This window comes from Felis catus, chromosome C1 (genome assembly GCF_018350175.1).
Source record: "Felis catus isolate Fca126 chromosome C1, F.catus_Fca126_mat1.0, whole genome shotgun sequence".
NCBI lineage: Eukaryota > Metazoa > Chordata > Mammalia > Carnivora > Felidae > Felis > Felis catus.
The window spans coordinates 197,954,237-197,981,106 of NC_058375.1; the positions used below are offsets into that span (position 1 = coordinate 197,954,237).

At 35.6% G+C, this 26,870-nt stretch overlaps 1 protein-coding gene across 5 annotated transcripts in view; it reads left to right on the forward strand.

The window, feature by feature from the left end:
* The first annotated feature begins 660 nt into the window (after positions 1-660).
* Positions 661-26,870, forward strand: part of SPAG16 (sperm associated antigen 16) — a 997,079-nt gene continuing 970,869 nt past the window's right edge. For 2 of the 5 annotated variants that reach the window (XM_019838628.3, XM_045034447.1), the window contains exons 1-5: positions 668-939; positions 11,072-11,118; positions 12,267-12,362; positions 15,539-15,657; positions 21,895-22,032. In XM_019838628.3, coding sequence (XP_019694187.1) covers positions 813-939; positions 11,072-11,118; positions 12,267-12,362; positions 15,539-15,657; positions 21,895-22,032 — 527 coding nt within the window. In that variant the 5' untranslated portion in view covers positions 668-812. Of the gene's footprint in view, positions 940-11,071; positions 11,119-11,239; positions 12,163-12,266; positions 12,363-15,538; positions 15,658-21,894; positions 22,033-26,870 lie in introns of those variants that run through there. The other 3 variants (XM_045034448.1, XM_019838629.3, XM_045034449.1) reach the window with 3 other exon arrangements.

Genomic DNA, 26,870 nt, shown 5'->3' on the forward strand with positions numbered 1-26,870 from the left:
GGAACCCAAGAAGGAAATAGACTAAGGTGACTATCCTAGTTTTTTTTTTTTTTTTTTTTTAGAGACAGAGACCTCTGAGACCTTTGCATGAGAGGGGCGGGGGGTGGGGGGGTGGGGAGACACAGTCCAAAGCAGGCTCCAGGCTCCGAGCTATCAGCACAGATCCCCACGCGGGGCTCGAACCCACAAACTGTGAGATCATGACCTGAGGTGAAGTTGGACGCTTAACCGACTGAGCCACCCAGGCGCCCCTAGCCTATTTTGTTGCTCAGCGTCTGAGGCTGGTAATTCACCTGAGTTAATCTCTCAATTATGCTTTCTACAAAAAAAATTTTTTCCCTCTTGGCACTGAGGTTCTTCCTCTTTTCCAGGAGTTTTCCCTGTGGATAATGGGGGCTCTCCACACATCTAAAATTAGGTAGCTGATGATGGGCATGCAAGAACCCGGAGAAGGACAACTTAGGGAAGCCAACCAAGTGAGAAAGAAATGCTAGGGTTAAAATGAAAACCAAACCAAAGCAAACCCCAAGCTGGCTCGGCAACAAAATGTATATAATCCAAGCCGACTGTTTCTTGCGTTTTATCTCATCCACTCCAGGAGCTGCGTCCTAGGGTAACTAGGCAACGACATTGCCATGGTAACCAGTGAAGCTCAGAGGGCCCTAAAGCTTTGGGCTGCAGCAACCCTTAGGTGCGCGGAACTGGCTGGCTGGAAGCCGTGAGAGTGTCAGAGTCTCGCGAGAGCTGCGTGCGGTCTCCGGCAGGCGTCTTCGCAGTTGCTCTTAGGGAGGCAGCGGGCCGTTCCGCCTCGGATGGCTGCTAAGCAAGGACTGCCCACCTTGGCCCTGCGGGTCCTGGAAGAAGCGTTGGGCATGGGCTTGACGGCTGCTCGGGACACCGCGGAGGCGGTGGCCGCCGAGGGCGCCTACTACCTGGAGCGTATCCTTAAGTGTAGGCGCGGCCTCCAGGCGCTGCCCTTGGTAACGGGTTGGGGACGAGGGCGCGGGCTTCCCACTGGTGGCGCCCTCTGAGGCTTGTGGCTACCAAGCCGGCCGAGACGCCATTTGGACCTCATGGTGGCGTCTCCCGCACCGTGTTCCCCTGATAGCTACCCACTAAATTTCCCCCTTTTCGGAGTGTTAGGCTGCCGCATTCCTGTTGGAAGAACCTTCAGGAATCTGGTACTTAGTCACCACTTTGCAAACTTTGGATGGAAGTTTTATGTTAAGGTGGTACAACAGATTGATTCAACCCCCCTTTCGCTTAGTGATTTTCCTAAATAAGCCCTAAACCTGCGGAATACCGTGGGAACCAATTCAGTAGGGAAAGTTAGGAGACCGGGAAAGACTTCGGCCTTTGCGTTTTAAGGAGCTGAAGCTCAGAATATTCAACCTGTGATTCTGTAGATGGTTCAGTTGACCAAAGCTTAAATGATTTGTTGTAGTAGCGTCAACTTCCTTGATAGTTGCAATTTTGGCTACTAAATAATAATTATTACATTTTTTTTTTTTTAAGCAACTAAATGATGACCCGGTGAGCTGAAAAGGCTCGGAGGTGTTAGGAAGAAACCAGGCAGTGATGAGCAATTATCAATGGAAATACCAGAAAAATGGAATAGCCATATGTGAATAATTAGGTTCACTATTTCTTGGTAAGGCTTTTGAGCTCACCTCCGCTGGGCATGTAGAGTAATTGTACTGGAGAGAGAAGGAGAGTTCGTGAGAAAAAGGTGCCTTTTTTAAGGCAGGTAGGAGAGAGAGGGTTATCTGTTTTATTCTTAAAGATATCAAGGAAACTCCAAAATCTGGTTTATTATTTCTTTGTCCAACTTTGAATCCCCCGGCTTTAATTCAAGACTTCAGAGATTCGGCAATGATTGGTTTTGTGGGCTTTGGCAAACTGGTTCACCTGTCCTGACTCAGGCTCTGTACACACTGGTGCTTCAGGGAGCTTTGAAGAACTTAATTGAAAAGATCAAAGAGAATATGTGGTATTTTCTTCAATGCAAACATGATCTTTATAGGAATATAAGCTTCAATAGTTCAAAATCAATTTAAAGGAAATATGTAGGTGCCTTAGTGTATTAAATGAGGCATTGTACTATTTTCAGAGCTCTAAATAGCTACTTTTCCCAGTAAAATTTCTTTTTAAATTCGAAAATGAGCCAACAATTCTTACAGAACTTAACTGCATCAAGTATAAAGTTTTTCAGTGTCCCTGGTAGTGAATGGTAACCAGCATCTTATTTTTGTTTACATTAAGATGATTTCTGTAACACATGGTTTGTTAACATGAGGCCAACACAATGGGTTAACTTTTTTGCAGATATCCCTGTGGAATAAATGGTGGACTCCCATATAGTACAGCTTTTCGGTTTACTTAATTTTCCAGGCGATCACTGGGTTACAACTGGAAACGTATAGCAGTTTGCAAAAAAACCTGCCTGACAAAGATTTCTCCAAATAATCACATTTGTAAATATAAGCAACTCTAACTTTTTAGTATTTTATTATCTGGTTTATGAATTATCTTGCCTTTTTGCTTTTCTTCCATCTCCCTTTAGTTGACTACTATTTTGGATTTCAACCAAAGGGTAGTCCAGGGATAGCAGAACTACACAGATAGCTAGTTTTCCTACATTCATTGTTTAGGTGGGAAGTTCAGTCATAAGTGAGGCTTTAACTCTTAGTTAAAATGCAGTTTGAGGATTACTTTTGAATGCCAATTATCCTTGTATCCCTGGGCTCTCTTAACATGCATAATTAAGAGTTGACTGTATAATGTTATTTGACATTGTTTCTTAAGGCAATTATGATAGTTGCTGAAGTGAGACTTTCTTGGGTTTAAAGTCTTTAGCTCTCAGGTTATTTAATTGAGCTATTGCAGTGGGTAAATAAAAGTTATAATATGCAGAAATGAATCAGAAATCTGATGTTCTCTACTTTGCACATACACTTAATCACTTCTACTGCATTTGGTCTTGGGCTTTGCTTATTTATGACTGAACAGATGCTCCTTAGAATACTAGACAACAACATATCAATATTAAATCTTTAAAAGAGGTTGACTGTAATTCTTCAGGAAGTCACCCTTTTCTTTGCTGTTAAACATTCAAACATAAAGAACATGTACAAATTTTTAGGGCCCAAACTGAAAACAGCCAGGATCCACCATGAGGGGAATGGCTTCATTAAGTTAAGTCCCCGTTTTCTTTGTAAGTTTAGAGAATGTATGCAGGAAAAATAATTCTTACCCCTGCAACACCTCTTCTTTGTAACCTACTACCTGTAAAGGCAGGTGTTATCTGTTTCTCTTCTGAAGCAATTCACAATATCATTGCTTTTATGTTTTAAACTTCTGCACAAGATACAAACATACCTGTACATTGTTCCTTTCTTAGCTATATCCAGAGCTTTGAAGAAATCTGTTTATGAAAGCACATGAATCCTCTGGAGAACTTCTCATTAGAAAGATACTTGCAACACTATAAAACATAAGACCAGATTTTAACTATGTGCTTTGTAAAGGGTCGAGTGTATGTAAAGAAAGCTGATTGTTCTCTTATGAATGAATTCTCTATTAGAAATCAGGACAGCTTGGGTAAGGTTTTCCATATGGAGTAGGAACTACATTTAATGTATGGCTAGGGACATATGGGAATGCCCAGTCCAATTGGGAGATGCAAGCTGGAATGAATTGTACTAAGAAAGCTAGTGTTTAATTGATTTTGTTGCTACATGTCAAAAGAAATGTTCAAGGAAGAATAATGGAATACATGGACTCTAGGAAAGTGGAGCCCCAAAGTATTATCTTTGATATCTCCCTCCTTTTGCACTGATTCTCTGCTCCTCTAGCTGGATTTTGATTATTTTATCTTTCAACGCATTCCAATGCTAAGAATTTGGCTTCTTAGATCATGGAGATAAGTTTGCTGACCACTGAAGAGGTTTGCTCTGGCCCCACCAGCAATTTCTGAGGGTTGAGTGAGTTTATTTTTAAAAAAAATTTTTTTTTCAACGTTTATTTATTTATTTTTGGGACAGAGAGAGACAGAGCATGAACGGGGGAGGGGCAGAGAGAGAGGGAGACACAGAATCGGAAACAGGCTCCAGGCTCTGAGCCATCAGCCCAGAGCCCGACGCGGGGCTCGAACTCAGGGACCGCGAGATCGTGACCTGGCTGAAGTTGGACTCTTAACCGACTGCGCCACCCAGGCGCCCCAAGGGTTGAGTGAGTTTAAACCAGTCTTTTGAAGCTGATCAACTCTGGATTCAGTCCCAAAGTCAACTATTTCTGAAAGTGCAAAATTAAAGATTCCATTAAACTAGTCAACTGAAATATGGCAAACACACTTAGACACCTTATCTAAGATGCATGCTTGTTTTCTTAAATTATATCCCTAGACAATCGTTCATTGTAATAGTAATGTTCACTGATAACTTTAATTAAAATTGAATTTTTATCATTTAACAGTCTTTTTATTCATTATGTTTAACATTTAGTGATTTTTCCCATCTCTTATGTTACTTCTCTGGAATCTTTGTAGTATTGAGTGAGCAGATATTTGTAAAATCCTTAATAATCGTTAGGTACTCAAGTCATCTATTTCTTTTTCTTTTTTTTTTTTTAAATTTTTTTTTCAACGTTTATTTATTTTTGGGACAGAGAGAGACAGAGCATGAACGGGGGAGGGGCAGAGAGAGAGGGAGACACAGAATCGGAAACAGGCTCCAGGCTCTGAGCCATCAGCCCAGAGCCCGACGCGGGGCTCGAACTCCCGGACTGCGAGATCGTGACCTGGCTGAAGTCGGACGCTTAACCGACTGCGCCACCCAGGCGCCCCCTCAAGTCATCTATTTCTTATTATCATTGGGAAAATTAATTTGTCCATGGCATCTTAGTTGCACCCTACATATATTCAAATACAAGGATAGACAGTCTGAATGTAGAATCTAGACCAAAAGGCATGTTACTAAACCTGGAGTGCTGAATTTTACAAGCATGAAAGTCATAGGCTATTTGGAAAGAAAGAAAGAATTTGTTGTGTGTCCTCTAGTCTGGGCAAACTTTAATGTGCATATGAATCAAAGATATGGATCTTTAAATGAAGACTAATTCAGTGAGTTCTAGTGAGGGCGGAAATTCTGCATTGCTAATAAGCTCCCAGGTGTTGCTGGTGCTGCTGGTCCAAAGAATATAATTGGAATAATAAGGCTGTAAACAAATTTCTTAACTCCTAGCCATCATATTTTCAGATAGAGGTATATCTATATTTTTAGTTATAGAGCCCATATCTTTGGATCTCCTGGCATAAAGTTGGAAAAACTTAAACCACCACCCGCTATGAGAACAGTGAGCCTTATATTTTGAAAAGAAAGTTATTTTCCACCTTCTGAGGCAGAAGATGTGCAATGGTGTCTGGGGCAGGGGTAGCCAATAAATTTCCACTCTTGCCGTGTCTGTTGAATTGGTAGTGGCTCCCTGGTATGTGGTGTTAATAAGATTCTGAGACCTCCTGAAGACTTGGTGGGAAAGACTGCAGAAAACAAATAACAGTGGAGAAAGTGGTAGCCAGTGGTAGCCAGTTATCTGCCATCTTCGGTGTCTATTATTCAGTTAAGTTATATTATTCAAACTGGCATTCCTAAGAAAGGGAACCATGGCTGTGATGTTTGCCATTTACAGTACTTTTATTTCAATTTGGTAAGTAAAATGTTGGTCATGAAGGATCCAGGCTAGATTTTAGATTGCCTTTATGTACATTGGCTCTGCAGTGACGGCAAAGATTACAAAGCAGTTTCTGTCTATAGTAGCTTTGGGAAATCATGTAAAATATAATTAACTGTGTGTTTCATTCCAGTTCCTTGTAAAGATGCTGCTGCTGGCAGTGAGGCACCTCCAGTGCAGCACTGGGAAGAGACGAGCGTGTGAGGAGCACTTTGTGTGGTGTTCACATCTAAAAATCATTTATAGTTTTCTGGATGTGGTTCATTTGTAGAGCCTTGTTTGTGACCCCATCATATCAACTGTCACCTCAAGCTCGACTCCATTATGCCAGCTGAAATGCTTCTCTGAGGCTTCTTGCAGTTGTGTCTTCTGTAGTACTGTGATGGATTTAGGGTTTCCTGACAGTTTCTGCGTATATTGTCCTATTTTCTGATAGGATCTCCAAGGCCGAGATCTGGTACAGATTCTGCCAGTGCAGAAACTGCCAGTCAGTTCACCCATGGTGACCAAGTACCATCAGGGTACTGATACATAATATGCAAATTATATGCAAATCACAAGTATTACTAAATTTCAGAGCAAGGGGAGATGTGGAGTGGGACCCTTAGTCTGGGTGTAGGCTCTGATTCTGGGATACGGAATGTGGCCTAGAAACGGGTGGTGCTAAGGGCTGTGGCTGCAGGTCAGAGAGGAAGTGGAATCACTGACTTTACCCTGGGCAAGAGGAGACTAGAACACTAGGCACAATATTAGATGTCAACTTAGCATTAAGCAGGCAGAAAGGCAATAGCTAGACCTAAAGAGAATAGAAAGGAGGGAAAAATGAATTTCGAAAATGGAGTTTAACAATGTTCTTTGAAGGAATACTAGACAGATAATAAGAGGGTTTTTCTTGGCATTAAGAAACTGATTTTGAGCCAGAATTCTGGTTTATTCTGCAATGGAAAAAAAATCACTATGCCTGAGAACTGTGACCAGCTTAATTGTATGGACATTTCCTGCAGAATAGGGTCACCTTAGAGATTAAATTACACATGAGAAGGTTGTCCAGTAAAAGTAGAATGAGAGTAGAGGGTTTTTATCATTCAGGCAATTCTTGGTCAATTGCTTATTCCTATTCTGGCAACATTGCTTCTAAAGCAGTCTTTCCAACCTTTTTTTACACATGGTATTCCATCAGATCCTGCTTCACTCAGTCTTTCTGGCTGTCCTGATGGCCAAGGGAATCAATATCGGTACAATCCACAGTGTTCTCTTTATGAGAATGGGAGAGAGTAATTTCTCTCGGGCTTCACAACCAGAAATTGCTGTACATCTGCTGAGAAACTCATCTGTTTTCGTTGGATGGTTATGGAATTCGTATCTGATTACATTCCCCTCTTTACCCAGACTGCTGGGAAGCTTTGGGTCAAATCTGTAGCTTATGTTTGACAGAGTTCGTGAGACTTTATGGCATGTACTGTATCTTTACCTTTATCTTATTTCTGTTCTTTCTCTTTGAATTTCCATACTTACTTATTTTTATATTTTGTACTATATGCATATTTGTAAACTGCCACACAATCATTTGGGGATTCATTTGTGCATTTGTCCATGTGTTGCTAGCCAGCTCAGCCAGACAGATGCATACCAATGCACATGCCAAAGTACATTTATTTCTTCGGTAGCACCTCAATGTCACATTTCAACTCAGTTGCTCTTGGGAAGATTTTATGTACGGATCATTTTTGTGGATACTGAAAATACCAGTCCAGGAAAATAGTGGTTCCTATTTTGGATGTTTGTCCTCTTCCTGACCTTTTGTCTCATTAATCTCTTGCCCTTGGCTAATTTAATCTTTGGGTTGGTACGTTTGCCCTCTTTTACACTTCTCTTTCCTTTAGGGTCTTCAAATTGAGCTATTTAAATGGTTTGATTTAGCTGTTGATGATATAACACTGGAAAGTTTGGAAAGTAAGTACCTAGGATTTTGGTAAAAATTGCACATTCTTGTTGTGTCACTGTAGACACAATATGATAATGTAGAAAATTCCTGATATTTTTATTCAAGAAATTTGTCTTTGTCACTTATAGGTATATGATTTTTGGAAGATTTCTTAATCTCCTTGATTAAGTTTCTTTCTTTTATTTTTTTATGTAGAAATGATTATATCTGTGTTATTCAATGTCAGAGGATTGTTGTGAGAATAAATATGGTAATGATCCATATGACAAAACTTTTAAGCTTTATGAAATGGTAGTTATTTTTCCACTTACTGTTTTGATTTTGGGGAAACTATATTATTAGGGTTCAAAAGCTGTTGCCTCAGATATTTTCTGGGTAGCAGTATGGCAGGTGTTGTTTGATATTTCCAAAGCTTTGAGGACAAATCTTTTTTTTCTCTCTGTGTATTGCTGTGTTTAACAACCTATGCTTTGATGTTTCTTCCTCACATTAATCTTATCAGTTGGCTAATTTACAATTTTAAAGTCTGTCTAAATGATTTTAGAATATTTACTTCTTTGTGAAATTTATTATGGTATGAGCAGTGATGAAGAATGACTTAGCTTTTCTGGAGACTTAAAGACAAGTGACTTCTTACAAAACCAAGTTTTAGTATACTTTTCCATAGAAAGGAGACTGATTTCCTGTAGCTGAACTTCTGGAAATTTTATTGAAAAAAGTGAAAATGTATCAGAAAAATCTAAACTTAGAAAGGAAGAAGATTTAGAATGAATTTTATTAATCCATTCATTTTAAAGCCTGGGGGAACTAGGCCATGAGAGACTTATGAGACTTCTCCACAGGTACTCCTCTCTTTCTAGAACAAGGAAAATAATAACAAATACTTGCATAGCATATACTATAAGCTAGCACCATTCTAAGTGATTTACATGCATTAACTCTTAATACTCTTGAAACTCCTCAATTCATCTGTGGTAGCCAGCTTCCATAGTGATTCCCACCTCCTGATACTCATGCTCTTATTTGGCTCCCTTAGGCACTGAATAGGGTTGACCTATGTAACCAATGATGTGACTTCTGAGGCTTGGTCATAAAAGACATTGTGGCTTCCACTTTGTTTTCTTACATTGCTTATTCTGGGGGTAACTAGCCGCTATGTCTTGAGAATGCTAAAGACGCCTGTGGAGAGACCCACATGGGGAGGAATTGAAACCTTTAGCCAATAATGTTAGAGCCATCTTTGAAATGGATCCTGTTGCCTCCGCCGAGCCTTCAGAGGACTGCAGCCCTAGCTGCTATCTTCACTGAGGTCTCACGAGAGACCCCAAATCAAAATCCACAAGCTAAGCCACTACTGAATTCTTGAACACAGAAACTATGAGGTAATGGATGCTTATTGTTAAGCCTGAAGGTTTGGGGAGTTTGTTAAGCAATAATAATAAAAAGTACAGATTTTGGCACCTGAAAGTGGGATTTTAACATAAGAAATCCTTTAAGGTATTAGAGTGGCTCTGGAACTGAAATAGGACAGATGTTAGAATTTCTTTAAGTAGGATATTAGTGAAAACTAAATACTTTGATTAGACTGTTAGTGGAAGCCTGGTGGTCTCTTAAGAAGGCTGCTGGCAAGGTACTAGAGAGTGAGGCAAGTGCTATTGGAAACTGTTCCATGGTAATAGATTAACTAATATAGGTAGGTCCTTCACTCCTGGTGCCCAGTATGGGTAAATTTGCCATATGAAGTTCATATGGGTAAATTACCCAGTATGGGTATTATAGGATCAGCTGCAGGGTTGCATCTTTTTTTTTTTTTTTTTCTGTAGTAGTTTAATCTACCATGTTAGTTTTTAATTAGTTATTAGTTATTTTACTTATTTAATTAGTTAAATTAAGTAGTTATTTTTGAGCCAAAATTACTTTTCACCATATTATTGGGAGATAAACTTGTTTGACAATGAAATACTGGCCTTTTGATGGTATCTGGTTCCTAAGAATTGTTCGTAACTGAAATAGGCTTAAGTGACTTTCCAGTTGGATAAACAGTGAAGAGTTACTGCTTATGATGGAACTGAGTAACAAAGCTGTATAACCCATCTTTTAGAGGTTTAGAACTGTGTGGAAGATAATTGGCAAACACTTCAAGTGTTTACATAGCATAGAAGATGAATATGGAATAACAAGAGAGGTTTAAGTATAGCATAGTGAAACCTGTACTTCCGGGGCTGATCACCAACTGTGTTAGGTCCTACCTGTGTAACCTTGTGCTTGTGAGTCCTGATCTGTAAAATGGAGATGATTATAGCTTGCAGGTAGGATGAGAATGAGGGACAGTGTCTGCTTCTCTTAAATACTGTATAAGTGATATCAGTTCTTATTACAAACAGCATGAGTTGTTATATACACTTTAGCTAACTCTTGGAAGATAATTTCTCATAACCAGCAGCAAAACAAAAGCTAGGCTAATCTCGTCTTTGATTTTTGTAACCATTACTATACGTTAAAGTGTTTAATTTCATACATTTTGAATGAACTTGGCATAATCCCATCTGTACATGTGGAGAGAAATGTAAACCCACCAACCAACAAAATGTTAATGGTATATGTTTTGATTTCTTTCAAAATTAAGCATTATCTTGAAGTTTTCATTTATAATTAAAGTAACTTATGATTTTTGAAAGTCTTACAGCATTGCTGTTAGAATTTTTTTACTAGTCATTTCCATTGATACTTTAATGCTTATTTCTTGATACTTTATGGACCATTGAATTATGATTACTGTATACTTTACTTTGCTTTAATTAGGCTGCCTTTCCTGTGAATGAAATTTAATTTTAAAATTGAAATATATAATAAATAAGATATTTAAGTAATTTTTATTATGAAAACATTGAAATCTGTTTTTTACTTATATATGGATATTGGTGTGCTTTTTGGAAATTCGTAATACTTTAAGAAGTCACAATGCACTGTGAATGACTCTGGAGCTCTGAGAATTTAAATTAGTTTGAGATAAATTAAAAAATTGACTGTCATAGTTTTCATGTCCATAAGTTTTCTTTTCTCTTTCTAATCTATACTATCTTATTATATATACCATGTACATTTTTGTAAGCCTTACAATCAAGTTGGAACTCATTAGATAGTAAATAGATGTATGGGAATGTAGTTTTTTATAGGTTTGGGTTCTAGAGCAATGCTTTAAAATAATAATAAAAATATTTTGTTTTAAGATATCTATATTTGTAGGTTATATGGGGAAGAGAAATTTTAAAGAGTTTATATTACATTTACCAACTCGGTGAGATAAATGGATCTAATACCGAATTTTAATGTCAAATCAATTTTAAACGAATCATTTTATCCCATATATCTTGAGATTGAAACTTGACATGATTTCAGAGGTCACTGTAACTGAGGCATCTGAAGATGATTATGAATATGAAGAGGTAATTTTTTCATTTTAAGTATTTACTTGTAAATTCATTGTCATTCTTATGAAATATTTATTTTATTTTATTTTATTTTATTTTATTTTATTTTATTTTATTTTATTTTATTTTTTGTTTTCCTTAAGAGATGTTAGTTTTTCAACTGAATTTAGCTAATATCAGCTAGTTAGGAGTGAAGTGTGAAAGTTCTGTTTAAAAGTTTAGATTGGTTAATCCATCTGGCTCTTTTGGTTTCCTGTTAATTGTGCTTCAAAGTTAACTCCTTATCCCCTCCCTTGTGGATCCTTACTACAGTTTGCCTGTCCAGCAGGCATTCCTTCCCAAACATCCATTCTGCTCTTGGATGGGTTTTCCAGATTCCCACTACTGGCTGTAGGTCAGATCCCCTGCTTCCTTTCAGCTTAACTCTAATTCTGTGTGTAATGTAGTTCCTGCCTCAAATTTTTCCTTTCATTCACTGTTTGGATAGGACCTATCGTTCCTTCTGAGATGTGGCACCTAGAGTCACTCCTAAAGGATAGGCACTGCAAGTGAAACTGTGGAAGCAAGCCTGGCAATTTGTGGCCTGAGCAAGTAAAAGGACAAACAGTAGATAACTTTTTATTATACTAGTAAAATAGAGATAAAATGAATATGTGCCATATGAAATTACTGAAGGAGTTAATGTAAGATACATAAAACTCATCAGCATGTAAGAAGCACACAGTGAATGTTAACCATCATTATTATCATAGTTAGAGTCTGTTGCATTTTTCCAAGAGCATAACATTCAGGCAGTGAGCTTCATTTTATTTTGTTTTGTTTTTTTAATAAACTAGAGATTTGCAGTTACTTGTAGTTATGAAAAAGAAATGGTCTTACATTTTTTCTCAGCAGAGTTGTTAGACTATATTTGTCATTATAGATAAGAGCAGATGCCCATAAACTGATCTCGAGTTTATCAGAAGTGACATTGATGATGTTTACAAGGAAGTCAGAAAGCTTCCTGCTTGGTTATCCATTTGTCACAGAACTTCAGAATTACATGGCATCTTACATAAGGTGTCTATTTTTCTGATCCTTTATTTTATGAGGAAAAATTATTTCTGAAATGAAGTTACTTTTATATTCACGCTTACTCTTTCTATACTCTTTCTCTGATTTAGATACCAGATGACAATTTTAGCATTCCAGAAGGTGAAGAAGATCTGGCAAAAGCAATTCAGATGGTCCAAGAACAGGCTACCGATACTCAGATTTTGGTGAGAATTTTGAACACAACCTATAGTTTGTGTAGTTTGAACACAGCCTGTAGCTTAGCAGTGAGACTTTTATGTGAAATTTGGAAAGTCATTTAAACTTTAAGTACTTTACTTAGTAAATACAGTCCTATCCCTTGCTGTGCCTTTTTCTCTTGTGATTTTATCATCACACCGTAACTTTAAGTAAGTAGTCATATTTCTTCTTTTTTGGATTGTCATTTTCTGCATCATGGTTACTCTTACATAACTTTATGACAAATGACACCTTCCCTCAGAACTCTGCCTGTTTAATCTCACCAGATATTAAAACAAGGATTTTAAATTCTAATGTACAGAATTTGGTATTGGATACAGATACTAAAATGTATTTTTGCAAAATTCTGTGGGTTTTTTTTCATGGAAATATTTATCTGATAGGGATGCTTAATATGTTACAACTTTTTTTCTTATGAGCTATTTTACTAAAGAATCTGGTAGGGGAATTTTTTTAAGTTATTTATTTTGAGAGAGAGTGGGGGGAGAGAGAGGGAGGGAGGGAGGGAGGGAGGGAGAGAGAGAGAGAGAGAGAGAGAGAGAGAGAGAGAGAGAGAGATGTGAATGGGGGGAGGGGCAGAGAGAGAGGGAGACTGTTGTGGAGCTGCATCTCACAAACTGTGAGATCATGACCTGAGCCAAAGTAAAGAGTCAAACACTTAACCAACTGAGCCACCCAGGTGCTCTGGGGATATGTTGTTTTTATTCAACTAGTCTTTCATTCCTTGAGATAGGGAAGTATCTCATTCAAATTTAATACCTAGCACCTCTCATGGTGCCTGGCATGTGGGAGACATTCAACAAATATATGTTGAGTGAATATTATATGTAAAGTTAAAAGAAACATTTATGATCACATTATAGCTTAGAACATGTATGTGTATGCATGTGTGTATAATATGTTGATAGGATTGTAAGTCTCCATGTATAAGAAACATGGCATTTTAAGGTGGTTGGATTTCTGCTTTGGCTGTTTCAAAGTATATGTATCAGATGTATTCAGGAAGAAATAGAAAGAAAATACTATTCGAGAAGGCAGGAGTCTACCAGACCATACATACAAATGTACATACAAACATGAGCTCACAGACATCTTTAGAAACTAGATTAGGTACAGTCTCTCTGTCCTTTTCCTCCTATGTTCGCAATTCCTTCAGCTATCCTCCATCTCATTCTAAATATCATTTTCAAATTTATTGACCAAAAATGCCAAGGTGGCATTTATTATTGTAAAATGAATGTCTACTTCCAACAGTGTTATACCCTTACCCAGTAGTTATATATAAATTTCCACCGTAATGCAAAGACTTGAAGACAGGGATGCTGTATTCTGCTGCTTTGACATCTTCCATGTGTGATGTAGGGCCCTGCATATAATCAACACTGTTATATAATATCTTTTAAAATGACCTTAGGAAAGATATTACAAATTATTCTGCTTGAGCTTTAAAAAAATTCATTTTAAAACCCTATTCATTTGTCAGGAAATTTCTGTAGCCCGCCAAATTTGCTTCAACTGATCACTGTTTGAAGGTTGTGGCAACTAATAATTAAGATCAGCAGTAAGTTATGTATAGCTCTTTTGAAAAGCACTTTTTAGGGGCACCTGGGTGGCTCAGTTGGTTAAGTGCCTGACTCTTGACTTCAGCTCAGGTCATGATCTCGCGGGTCATGGGATCGAGCCCTACATCGGGCTCTGTGCTGACAATGAGGAGCCTGCCTGGGATTCTCTCTCTCTCCCTCTGTCTCTGTCCCTCCCCTGCTTGCACGCACTCTCTTTCTCTCTCAAAATAAATAAATAAACTTAAAAAAATTTAAAAAAAGAAAAGAAATTTTTAGGGAAACAGAGATTCTTTCCTCACTGCATTTCTATGTAACTATTACTAGGTATGTAACATTTACCTGGTATGTAATCAAGACCAGGTTAAGAAGGACAATGAAGAAGGAAAGTCTACTTCTGGGTTTCTATATATGAAAATAGATCTGTCTGTCTAAATGATTGGCAGTTAGATTAATAAGTTCTTGCCAATGAAAAGAAAATGAATGCACTCTGGGGGCAACCATACTATTGATATTTTTAAGAATTTACCCATTATTTGTCTTATTTTATACATGGGCTTATGTTACATAATAGTTTTTATGGCTGTTCTAATTTCATATCTCACTTGCTGAAATATCTCCACTTTTCTAGTTTAGGGGTCTGCAAACATGTTCTCTGGGATCATATAGTAAATATTTTAGATTTTGAGGGCCGTAAGATCTCTGTTGCAATTCACCTCTGTCATGTGTATGAAAGCATCCATAGACAATATGTAAAAAATGAGCATGGCTGTGTTCTAATACATTTGGCTCTCCCGCCCTTCAGTCCTCTGCTTTTTATCTCCCGGGCACTTAGTGCCATCTGCCATATTATATATTTTTAATTTAGTTTTTCATTTTCTGTCTTCATCTACTTGACCATTAGTTATGAACACTGAGTCTTATCTAGTTTCATTACTGCTTTATTCTTAGTGATTAAAATAGTCCCTGGAGCATAACACTAAAAAAAATTAGATGAAAAAATGAACAAGTGAATGAATAAATTAACAGCCTTTCAGTACCAGTAATCAATGCTTATTGAAAGGGATGCCTAGGTGGCTCAGTCAGTTGAGCATCTGACTCTTGATTTTTGCTCTGGTCACAATCCCAGGGTTGTAGGATCCAGCCCTATGTCAGGCTCCCTGTTGAATGTAGAGCCTGGTTGGGATTTTCTCTCTCCCTCTCTCTCTGCCCCTCTCCTGCTAGCACCTGTGGGCACGTCCTCTTTCACTCTCTCTCTCTCTCAAAATAAACAGGGGTGCTTGGGTGGCTCAGTCGGTTAATTGTCTGACTTTGGCTCAGGTCATGGTCTCATGGTTTGTAGGTTTCAGCCTCGTGTTGGGCTCTGTGCTGACAACCCTGAACCTGGAGCCTACTTTGGATTCTGTCTCCCTGTCTCTCTGCCTCTTCCCCACTCATGCTCTGTCTCTCTCTCTCTCTCTCTCTCTCTCTCTCTTTCTCTCAAAAGTAAATAAACATTTAAAAAAAGAAAATAAATAAACTTAACAAAAGCTTAGTGATGATTTTATATTTTCAAAATAAATAATTGTACATTTAAATTTCAGGAGCAGAAAACAGTCCTTCCTTCAAAGCAACCAGTACCTGAAGTAATAGAAGACTTTCTCTGCAATTTCCTAATCAAAATGGGAATGACCAGAACCCTTGATTGTTTTCAGTCTGAATGGTAAACAATTATGTGGATAAATAGTTCTCTAGAAATGCTAACACATCCACTTTTAAGTGTCTTAAAGGACTTGAAGTCGCTCAGCTTATGCAAAATGGTTGAAATGGATGGAAACTTTTCCCAGCCTCACCAACGAAACCATTAGACTTACATACACACACACACACACACACACACACACACACACACACACACACATTCACACACATTCACATAATTAGGGTATTAATTTAAAAGAGATTTTTATTAAACATCTTTCTTGTATTTGCGTGATTTTCAAAAATCAAGAAAATGGAATATTTCCTGGGGTTGTACAAAACAAGGTCTTTTATTAAATAGTTTTCTAGTATATTCTGTATAATTATTAAGGGTATTATTTTCTGCATTAAGATATCCTACCAAGAGTACTACTTTGCTTGTTTTCCTTATAGTATGATGGCCTACCTTTCTCTACTCACACAACTGATTGATTCTTTTTATGTAAATATTTCTTCATTTGGAAATAAGCAGAATTATATTTTCACATGATGTCTAAATGCAGATTTTCTTGTTATAATTGACAATTTTAATAACTTATTGGGTATGAAAATCATCAGGCATGCTGTCTTTATTCCTTTGCTACAGCAGTAATGTCACCAGGCATGTGTTTAGAGTCCTAACATTCCTTAATGCAATATTATTAAATAATTGGATATAAAAATATGTTTGAACTTTAAAAGCCATTGCATATCATGGAAAGGGAATACTATGATAAATAAAGATGCTTATAGTGTTTGGGGGCTAAATCCTAATTTTAAATAAATATATGGGGCAATTTGTAATTTCTACTAATCCAACTGTGATGCAGTTTTTATTTGCTGCTTTTTTTGGTTCTGATCTATGGAGATCATGTAGATAGAAGAAATTAGTTTTATTATTTTAAATTGCATATCTAAAGTTAATACATTTAATGAAAAGAACCATTTTTCATTAATACAGTTAAAGAAAGAGTAAGTTTGATGGTAGAAAAATAGTGTTCCTGTTAAATTTAGAAATTACATGAGTAATATTTATAAAAATGCCCCTATGAAATAATTACAAATGTATTAGAAAATACATTTTTATAAAAGTAGGTAGATGATTAATTTGTAGTACTAATGAAATGAAAAATTAATGTGGCTCAGTTCCTTTTTTTCTCCTAAGAATATGTGTTAGGACATAGTACTTGCACGTTTGTCTAGGCCAAAGTGTGAAATGATTCCCTTTGAGAAATCTGTAACCAAGTATACTCTTATGCTTGTTGTGTCATATTATCATTTTAGATTTAGCAATTTGAATTGAGATGAAATTTTAGGAAACTACAATATAATTAGGACGTATAGAACCCCTGTGTAAGCGTGCCATTTAGTAAAATACTACAATCTTAAAGTAAGATTCTTATAAAATATCTCTTTATTATATTGTTTAGTGATACTGTGGTTCAAATAATTGTGTCCTTATTCCTAGATGTCAGTTTGTAATGAGTTTACAAGCTGTTTGTGATAAGATTACAGTCTTGGATATTTTTTCTTCACATGAAACATTTTTTACTTTGATCAGAAACTTTTACCTATTCTGCAATAGTAGGACTGTAAGAATACTAAGTATATTTTTTATCATTTTTATTATGGATAAAAATGTTTGTAGTATTCATTGCTCTGAATTCATTTAATCTTACAAAAGTTGACAAAACAAGGTTCCCTCACTGTTAGTTTGTAACACAAAAAACACTTAAAGTCACCAAAAAACCTGGGAGTAAAATTTGGCTTGTGGCCTTTTAATCCTCAAACAGTAATTGCAGTAAATTCTTTAAATCCAAGGTCAGCAAACAAATCTGGCCTGCCCCTGTTTTGTGAATAAAATTTTGTTGGCACACAGCCATGACCTTTCTTTCAGGTATTATGTATGGCTGCTTTCATGCTATGGCACAGTTTGTTAGTCACAGCACAGTGGAGAACACATGGCCCAGAAAGCTTTTTTTTTTTTTTTTTTGCAAATTCTAAACTATTTTCTGGCTGTTCACACACAAAAAAAGATTGTGTATGTATGTGTGTGTAGTAGTGATTTTTTTATATGAAACTCAAAAAATGTTTGCACTGTGGGTTAGCAGTAGCTAATGGAATTTTGTCTTGGTAAGTATTTTCTGTAACTGTCCCTGAAAACATAGAGGAAAAATTCTCATTTGATACTTGTTATTATCTAGGTTACTGTTTTCCTGTCTTTTATATCCTATGCCTTGGGTGCCATCGTGAAGGAAAACTAACTTTACTCTTATGACACTATTGATGTGTTTACTGAAATTCTGTCATACTATTTCTCATTTGTGACAGTGGGCCTTACACCATAGACAAATTGTATGAAAGTCTATGTACTTTCTCCCTGAAATACATGCACATTCTCCACTTCTATATAATTCTAAGTAGTTTATGGACTTAATGGTAAATGTGAAGACCATTGATGTAAGTTTACTGGTAGTAATTTTTTTGGCAGTTCTGTTGGCAATTTTATTTCCACTTCCTAATAGTTATGTAACAATCTTTTCTCCCCATCTGAACACTTTTCAGTCTTGTTCTAAGTGTGAGTGAATAAAGAGGAAGAAATAAAAAGGCCAGGATATTTCTTTAACACACACACACACACACACACACACACACACACACACACACACACACACATCTGAAACAAAAACAAAATATCTTATATAAAAATGCTTGTTTTACTGAGAAATATATTTCTAGAGTTTGTAGATTAAGATTCCTAGTGATCTTATAGTATTAGAATAGTATTAGTGAGTTTAAATCATCTTTGACATTTTTATATAGATTACAGAAATTTGTCATGATAAATTATTTTTGAATGTCCTAAGATATATATGATATAGTATGTGTTATGATGTATTATGCTTGATTTGTATTTATTTTACCACATATTATTTACATAACATTTAATGTAGAAAAGGACTATATACCACTTTTTTTTTCTTACTGAAATGATTTCTTTAGTAAGATTTTTTTCTGCGTTAAATAAAGCAAGTTGCTGAAAACCAATTTTATGGTCAGAAAAACTTCATGGGCTAATACTTCAATCAACCCTTATATCTTCTCTTTGAAGATAAGTATAAATCACATTCTAAATACATATGAAGTAGTGAATTTATGATTAAATTGTTATCTATTTTGTTGTTTTATAAATTGTGGCAAATACTACTTAATATTCTTTTTTTTAAAGAAAATTTTAATGTTTATTTATTTTTGAGAGAGAGAGACAGACAGCTGTCAGCACAGAGCCTGATACAGGGCTTGAACTCACAAGTCATGAGATCATAACCTGAGATGAAGTCAGACACTTGACCGACTTAATATTGATTCTATTATCTTAACCCTTTGGGTATTCTTCAGGGCTTCTATTAATGTGTAATATATTAATAAAATTAAGATTTATAACATAAAAATGCTGATAATTAAACATTTTTAAACAAATGTTTAACTCATCTATATAGCAAGCTTTGTAGGTATTTCTTTGTTAATAACTTTATTACTGAAATGTTTTTCTGTGTTTATACTTTTTTATTTAGATTTATTAATTGCTACATGTATACATATAATTAAAATTATAATTATTTAAAAAATGATATTCTGATGTTCCTTATGTCACTGAGAAAATAGACATTCTATGACCTCTGCCTCCCTCTCTACTTACTAGCTTGCCACCTGTGTTCTCAGGCATTCTTCTCACCTGTCATAGAAGCTGAGCCATGCACACTGTCATCTAAGGCCAACCCTCCAGTTGTCCACTGGAGCCCAGATCCTCTTAGCTGCTCAAGGACATTGCTTCAGCAATTGTCCCCTCTGTTTTCTGTATTGTAAACTTTTTCCCTCTCTGCTGGATCATTCCCATAAGCATATAGATGTCCAATAATATTTTTTATATTTTTAAAAAAGTGGAAGACAAAAAACACCCTGAACTCCACATCCTTTTTATAGGATAATCTTGATTTCCTAGGCTCCACTTTACAGTATGTCTCCTTGAAAGAGTTTATTACCAGTTCCTCATGTCCTAGTCTTATACCTACTCTGGGTGCACTATTGTCTCCATGACTGTGCTGAAAGTTTTTTCAGTGCTGCACATTGCCAAATTCAGTGACTGATTCTTAGTACTCCTCTTTATTCAGTCTGTTTTCAGCATTTGTCACTGTTGTTCATTTCTTCCTTCTTGGAACACTTTATTCACTTGGTTTGAGAGCCACAGTGCTCTCATATTCACCCACTATTTCACTAGCCCTTGTCTGTCTTAGTCTCTAGTTGGTAGTCTTTCTTTCTCTTCCTAATCTTGAAACAGTCCAGGGACTTCTTTACTTCTCTGTTTATAGTCATGCCCTAGCTGGCCTTGTCCAGTCTTATGACTTTATTTTTTTAAATCTTCTGTATGTATGTATGTATGTATGTATGTATTTATTTATTTATTTATTATTTTTTATATGAAATTTATTGTCCAGTTGGTTTCCATACAACATCCAGTGCTCATCATCCCAACAGGTGCCCTTCTCAATGCCCATCACCCACTTTCCCCTCCCTCCCACCCCCATCAACCCTCAGTTTATTCTCAGTTTTTAAGAGTCTCTTATGGTTTGGCTCCCTCCCTCTCAATGTCACTCCTCATCAGGGAAATGCAAATCAAAACCACACTGAGATATCACCTCACGCCATTCAGAGTGGCTAAAATGAACAAATCAGGAGGCTATAGATGCTGGAGAGGATGTGGAGAAACAGGAACCCTCTTGCACTGTTGGTGGGAATGCAAACTGGTGCAGCCGCTCTGGAAAACAGTGTGGAGGTCCTCAAAAAATTAAAAATAGATCTCCCCTATGACCCAGCAATAGCACTGTTAGGAATTGCCCCAAGGGATACAGGAGTACTGATGCATAGGGGCACTTATACCCCAGTGTTTCTAGCAGCACTTTCAACAACAGTCTTGTAACTTTAAATAGTATCTCTTTACTGATGATTCCCACATTTGAATTCCATGTCCTGACTTTTTCCCTGAACTCTTGACATTTATTCCCAGTATTTATCTTCACTTGCAATATATTCATATTGCATTTAATATGAATAAAAGCAATTCTTTTATTTCTCCAATCACCCAATTCCTACTGCATTCATTCCCATCTTCATAAATGGATGTTTGTTGTTCCACCAGAAACCGTGGAGTTATCTTTGACCACTTTTTTAACCAATGCTTGGCAGCTGATTCATAAGAAAAATTTTTTTTGGCTTCACCAATAAGTTGGCCCTGGTTTTACACCCTGTTCAGAAGGGACCTGTTTCTCATAATCTCTACTGCTACCAACTTTGTTCATGCCACCGTTGTTGCTCTTTTGAACTATTGCAACAGGCTCCAAACCAGCATCTCTGATTCTAGTCTTGCTCCTGAGAGTTAGTTTCTTCAAAGAGATGCCAGACTAATCCTTTTAAACATAAATCTGATCGGTGTAACTTGTTTCTCAAAGCCTTCCAATGGCTTCAATCTGATTCAAGTAAAATCATATTTTTCTCTCTGGATCCCTGCTGTCTTCCTGACCCATTTTTCACCACTCTCTCCCTTGCTTTGGCTTTTTGCTTTTTAAGGTACCTGTCAAGCATCTCATTTTCTCAGGGCTTTACATTTACTCTTCTGTCAGCCAATAATGCTCTTCCCCTTCATATCTACATGACTTAGTCCTTTATTTCTTTTCTTTCTTTTGAGCAGTCCTTTTATTTTTTTTGAGCAGAGTTCTCTGCTCAAATATCACTTTACCAATCATACTTTCTGTGTTCATCCTATGTAAAATAGCACAAACACCCCCATCAGTCTCTATCTTAGTCTCTCTATCCCTCTTATCCTGCTTTATTTTACTTCATGGAACATATCACTATCCACACTAGAACAGATGGGGGCTTGGACCATTTTGTTAATTTCACCAGTGTTAGTGAATTAGTGAATTAGTGCCTTGAACATGAGATGTTTGGTTATATTTTATGTACTATGATGATATGAGTACCTAGCAACTAATTATTTGTTATTTTAAATATATATTGTAAATGTGGACATTTTAATTTATAAAATTAATGCCACAAATCAATTCTATAAATATCCCCTAGGAGAACTTTTTGAATTGTACATAAATTAAACCAATCTAGTAGAAAGCAACAACATAAAACCTTTTGTTTGATTTTATCCTAGGTATGAGTTAATACAGAAGGGACTAACTGAACTTAGAGATCTTGGGAATGTTCCAGATGTCTACACCCAGAATATGCTTTTAGAAAATGAGAACAAAAATTTGAAGAAAGACTTGAAACACTACAAACAGGCAGCTGAGTATGTTAATTTTTAAATGACTTTTTTTTTTCTTTTGGACCAAATAGAAGTAAAGAGCTGAATGAAGCTAACACGTGGTTAATGTACCAGAGCTTTAATTCTGAACTGAATTCTATTTAAATTCTAGTTAGAAAGAATGTGACAGGCTTCACTAGCAAGTTAATTGAACTGATGATCAGAACTCTCACAATTGCAACCCACTAGCAAGAGTTGAATGCAGGGAGTTGTATAGGAGATGTTAATTTATTATGTGGCATTCACTTTCTTATGTTTTTCATAGTCTTTTCATGGTTTGTGAAATCTTCCCCTATGAGGATAAGCTAATCTCTGAAATTATAGTAAATTTATAGAAGGCAGAGAGGAAGGAAGGAGATAGTGTATTTCTCGCTAGAGAAATTTTAGTATTTGAAAATTCCCCAAAGGAAACTGCTATTTTATAATCTCCTAGCGTGAATTTATGCATAGAGAAGAAACTTGACAGAAGCCAAATCTTTCTAAAATTATAGGAAGACATGCAGTTTTGGCGAACAAATTTAGATAAGCACTGTTATTCTGGCAAAGATACATATGTGAATGTGTTGACTAGGGATGAATCTACTCATCTAAGATGATATTAGATGGAAAATCAATGCTTAGATATGAAGTAGAGAAAGTTCATGCTTTGTTCATTTTTTAATTAAACATACAGTTTTCTCTGTTAAAGAATCATACTAAAACCAAACATTAGGTAAGTAGAACTACCGTATAGGAACATAATATTTTAAAATCTTTGTAAAAAAGTTTAAAGAAACAAAACTTTGTATTGCAAAGTGAGGAAAATTTTTAAGATAAGCTACTTTTAAAAAGGTGGTGGTGAGGGGTGCCTGCGTTGCTCAGTTGGTTAAGCATATGACTCTTGGCTTAGGTCATGATCTCATGGTTTGTGAGTTCGAGCCCTGTGTCGTGTGTGGACCAGCTTGGGATTCTCTCCCTCTCCCTCTCTCTCTGTCCCTTCCCTGGTCATGTTCGTTCTTTCTTTCTCTCTCTCAAAGGAAATAAATAAATAAAATAAATAAAAGGTCGTGGTGAATAAAAGAATAAAAGATAATTTGTATGATCATTTATTCACTTAGTATTTACACTCATAGAAAGTTGTTACACATTGTACAAATTTCATACCATCTATGGGTATACTGTTTGATATTTTATGTTTTAGAGAGAAGTGTATGATGATCCATGGAATGGTAAGTCACTAGAACCAGCATTCTCTCTATTCTTAGTTCATTTCTCAGAAGTGGTTTGCACTATTGGCCCAGCTGCTCACTGTGTTATTGTATAGACACCTAATGGATGCATTGGGAATTTGACACAGCAAATTTTTCAGAGTGATGCTTGGCATACTGTTTCAGTTCCTGATCTCCTTTGAATTATTGCTTGAGTTTGCTAATGTTCCTTTGAATAGATAGAATCTCTTTGTTCAATGAGTTTTGCCATAGTACATTAAATAACCATTGTTGATCACTGGATTATTATTGAATATCATATTTAATAGCTATAATCAAAACCATATAAACTATTACCTTTGCAAATTATTAGCTCATAATCTAAACAGATATCACTCAAATGAAATCTGTTTCTTGTTTGTGTTTACTAAAATATCAGATTACTAAATGTATATAAGATTTGTTATATTTATTAAAGTGTAATTTTAGTTTCAATGGCTTCTGATTCTCTCTCAAATCTATCTTATTTGATATAATTAAACTTTAACAGATTAGAAAAGAAAAATATTTATTTGCTTTAATCTACTTGACATGAAAAATTTGAAGGAAAGATGCCTGACCCTTAGTAGATTCCTAATATTTATGTCATTGAGTGAATATTAAGTACTTTGTACTTTCATGGCACCTAATTTTTGGATATATTCTTAGAAAATGTTTTGTAAATATTACCAACTACTACTGTCTTACTACAACTTTGCCCCAAATTGTAATGTTTTATCACACAGGTTTTTCAATTTGACTTTTGAAGGTATTTTTCCAATAGGAATTAGTAATAAATGTGGGATTCCCTTTATAGAATTTACCCTAAAGTTTTCCTTTTCAGGATTAAAGCTACTTCTTTCTTTTAACTTGTTTTTTAAAGGTTTTTTTAAAATGTTTTTATTTACTTTGAGAGAGAGGAGGGGCGAGGGGATGGGGTGGGGAGAAGGAGAGGGAGAATACCAAGCATACTCTGTGCTCACAGTGCAAAGCCCAACACAGGACTCAGTCTCACAAACCATGAGATCATGACCTAAGCTGAAGTCAAGAGCCAGGCACTCAACCTACTGAGCCACCAGGCGCCCCTTAAAGCTATTTTTTGAGGCAAGGTAAGTGTAGATGTTAAATATTTTTTTCTAATAAGAATATTTAGTATGTAAAAAGAGTTGGGCTTACAGATATGTTATATATTGTCCTGATAATACTGGTAGCATTTAATGATGTATCTAGAAAAGTTAGAGAAATCATGTAGCTATAAGGTTAATATTTATCTGGAGAAGAGAGTTGCCATGGAAAGAGTATCAAACTTAAGGTTCAAATACCTGGCTTCCATTATTCTGCTACTTATTAACTCAGTTTTCTTAATGTTAAACTGGGAGTAATTATACATAATATTATTAACTCCTAGGGAGTGATGTGATAATTAAATGAGACAATCTATATTAAAGAACTGTGTAAATCACAAAGTACTTTGAAAATGTCAGTTATTATTATCAATATCTCTAAAGGCTGTCATCCTTGGATGTTTTTAATCATCACATCATTAATATTTTTGAAATTCGGTGATGATGAAGCATAAAGGAAGACATGAGAAGGGAAATATTTCACTCTAAAATATCAATTGAATTGCTATACCTAAAAAAAATGGTCTTTTTCTGTGTTGTAAGCAATTCCAATTTTAGAACTGAGGTTTTCCCTTTCTTGCTACAAATGCGGATTGTCTTATATAAAATATAGTTTCATGTATGGTATATATATGTATGTATGGTGATGAATGTTAACTATACTTATTGTGGTTGTTTTACACTATATACAAATATGAATCATTGTGTTGTACACCTGAAACTGGTACGATGTTATGTACAAATTATACCTTGATTAAAAAAAAGTTTTAGAAATAGCTGGAAAATTTCTTTACACAGAGATGTTTTAAAGGAGAAAATGTACTATTAAAAAGTATTTATAGTTACATTAAAGGTAAAAATATATATACTAGCTACACTAGGGTAATAATATAAATAGTAGTTTGACAATCTTTCTTGAAAAAGGAGAATATAACTGTACTTTTATATTAAAGTACAGACCACTTGTCATTTTATTTTTTATATTTATTGCACATATATTTTAATACTCAATTAAAAATTAAAAACATAAGATAAACTTGTAAAAATCCTTTTGTTTTGTAACTTTTGACAGCTATTGCAATCAGTTAAGTTTCATTAAAAGTTTTTTCTAAATTACATGTGTTTGGTTATTGTGACCACTTCAAACACATTAAAGAATAGGCAAAACATCCAAATGCAATTTCTTACACAGGTACTACTATTAAACTTGCTTAAACATATTTTGAAACTCATTATTTGAAACTTACTATTATTTAAATTTTCTTTTTAATGCTTTATTTATTTTTGAGAGAGAGAGACAGAGTATGAGTGGCAGAGGGGCAGAGAGAGAGGGAGACACAGAATCCGAAGGAGGCTCCAGACTTTGACTGTCAGCACAGAGCCCAACGCGGGGCTCGAACTCATGAACTGTGAGACCATGACCTGAGCTGAAGTCGGACGCTTAACAGACTGAGCCACCCAGGCACCCCTCTAATATTTTTTTTAATTAAGTTTTTAATTTTAATTCCAGTGTAGTTAATATACAGTGTTATGTTGGTTTCAGGTATACAATATAGTCACTCAACAATTCTGTACACCATTACTCAGTGCTAATCATGATACGTGTACTCATAATCTGCTTCATCTCTTTCACCCATCCCCTACTCACCTCCCCTCTGATATGCTTTATTTTCAATGTGTGCCCTCAGTTAAAGTAATGATTACTTTTTTTCAACAAGAGCATTTTTTTTACTTGAATACTTCAGAATACATGGTTCTATAGGGTATATATAAAACATTCCCTCCAAGAAAAATAGAAATACGCATTTTCTTCAAATATACACAGAAAAATCCCCTGGTTAAATCACATAAAAAAGAAACATAATAAATATTACAAATTTGAGAAGAGTGAAATCATCACAAATATATATTTCAACTACAATGGTACAACAATAAAACAAAGCTGGAAAATCTACAATGTAAATATTAAATATTTAATATGTAAATATTAACATAGTACTGCACAATGGGGCAAATAAAACAAATGGCATATCAAAATATTTCTCAAAACAAAAGAAAAAGAAAACACAATATTCCAAAATCTATGGGATGCAGCAAAGGCAGATGCTGGAGTGAAATTTATGCTATAAATGTTTGTATTAAGAAAAAAAGTTCAAATAAGCAACATTACACCACAAGGAACTAGAAAAAGAAGAAACTTAGCTGAAATTTAGTAGAAGGAAATAATAAAAATCAGAAATAAATAAAATAGAGACCAGAATAAATAATAATATAACATTGAAAGTAATGACCAGTTTTTCTAAAAAAAAACAAAAACAAAATTGGCAATGCTTTAACTGTATTAACTAAGAAAAAAAAAGACTCAAAAACCAAAATGAGAAATGGAATAGAAAACAATACAAGAGCTAATCACAGAAATATGCACTGTGATAAAGATTCCTACAAACAATTATATACTAACGATTTAAATAAC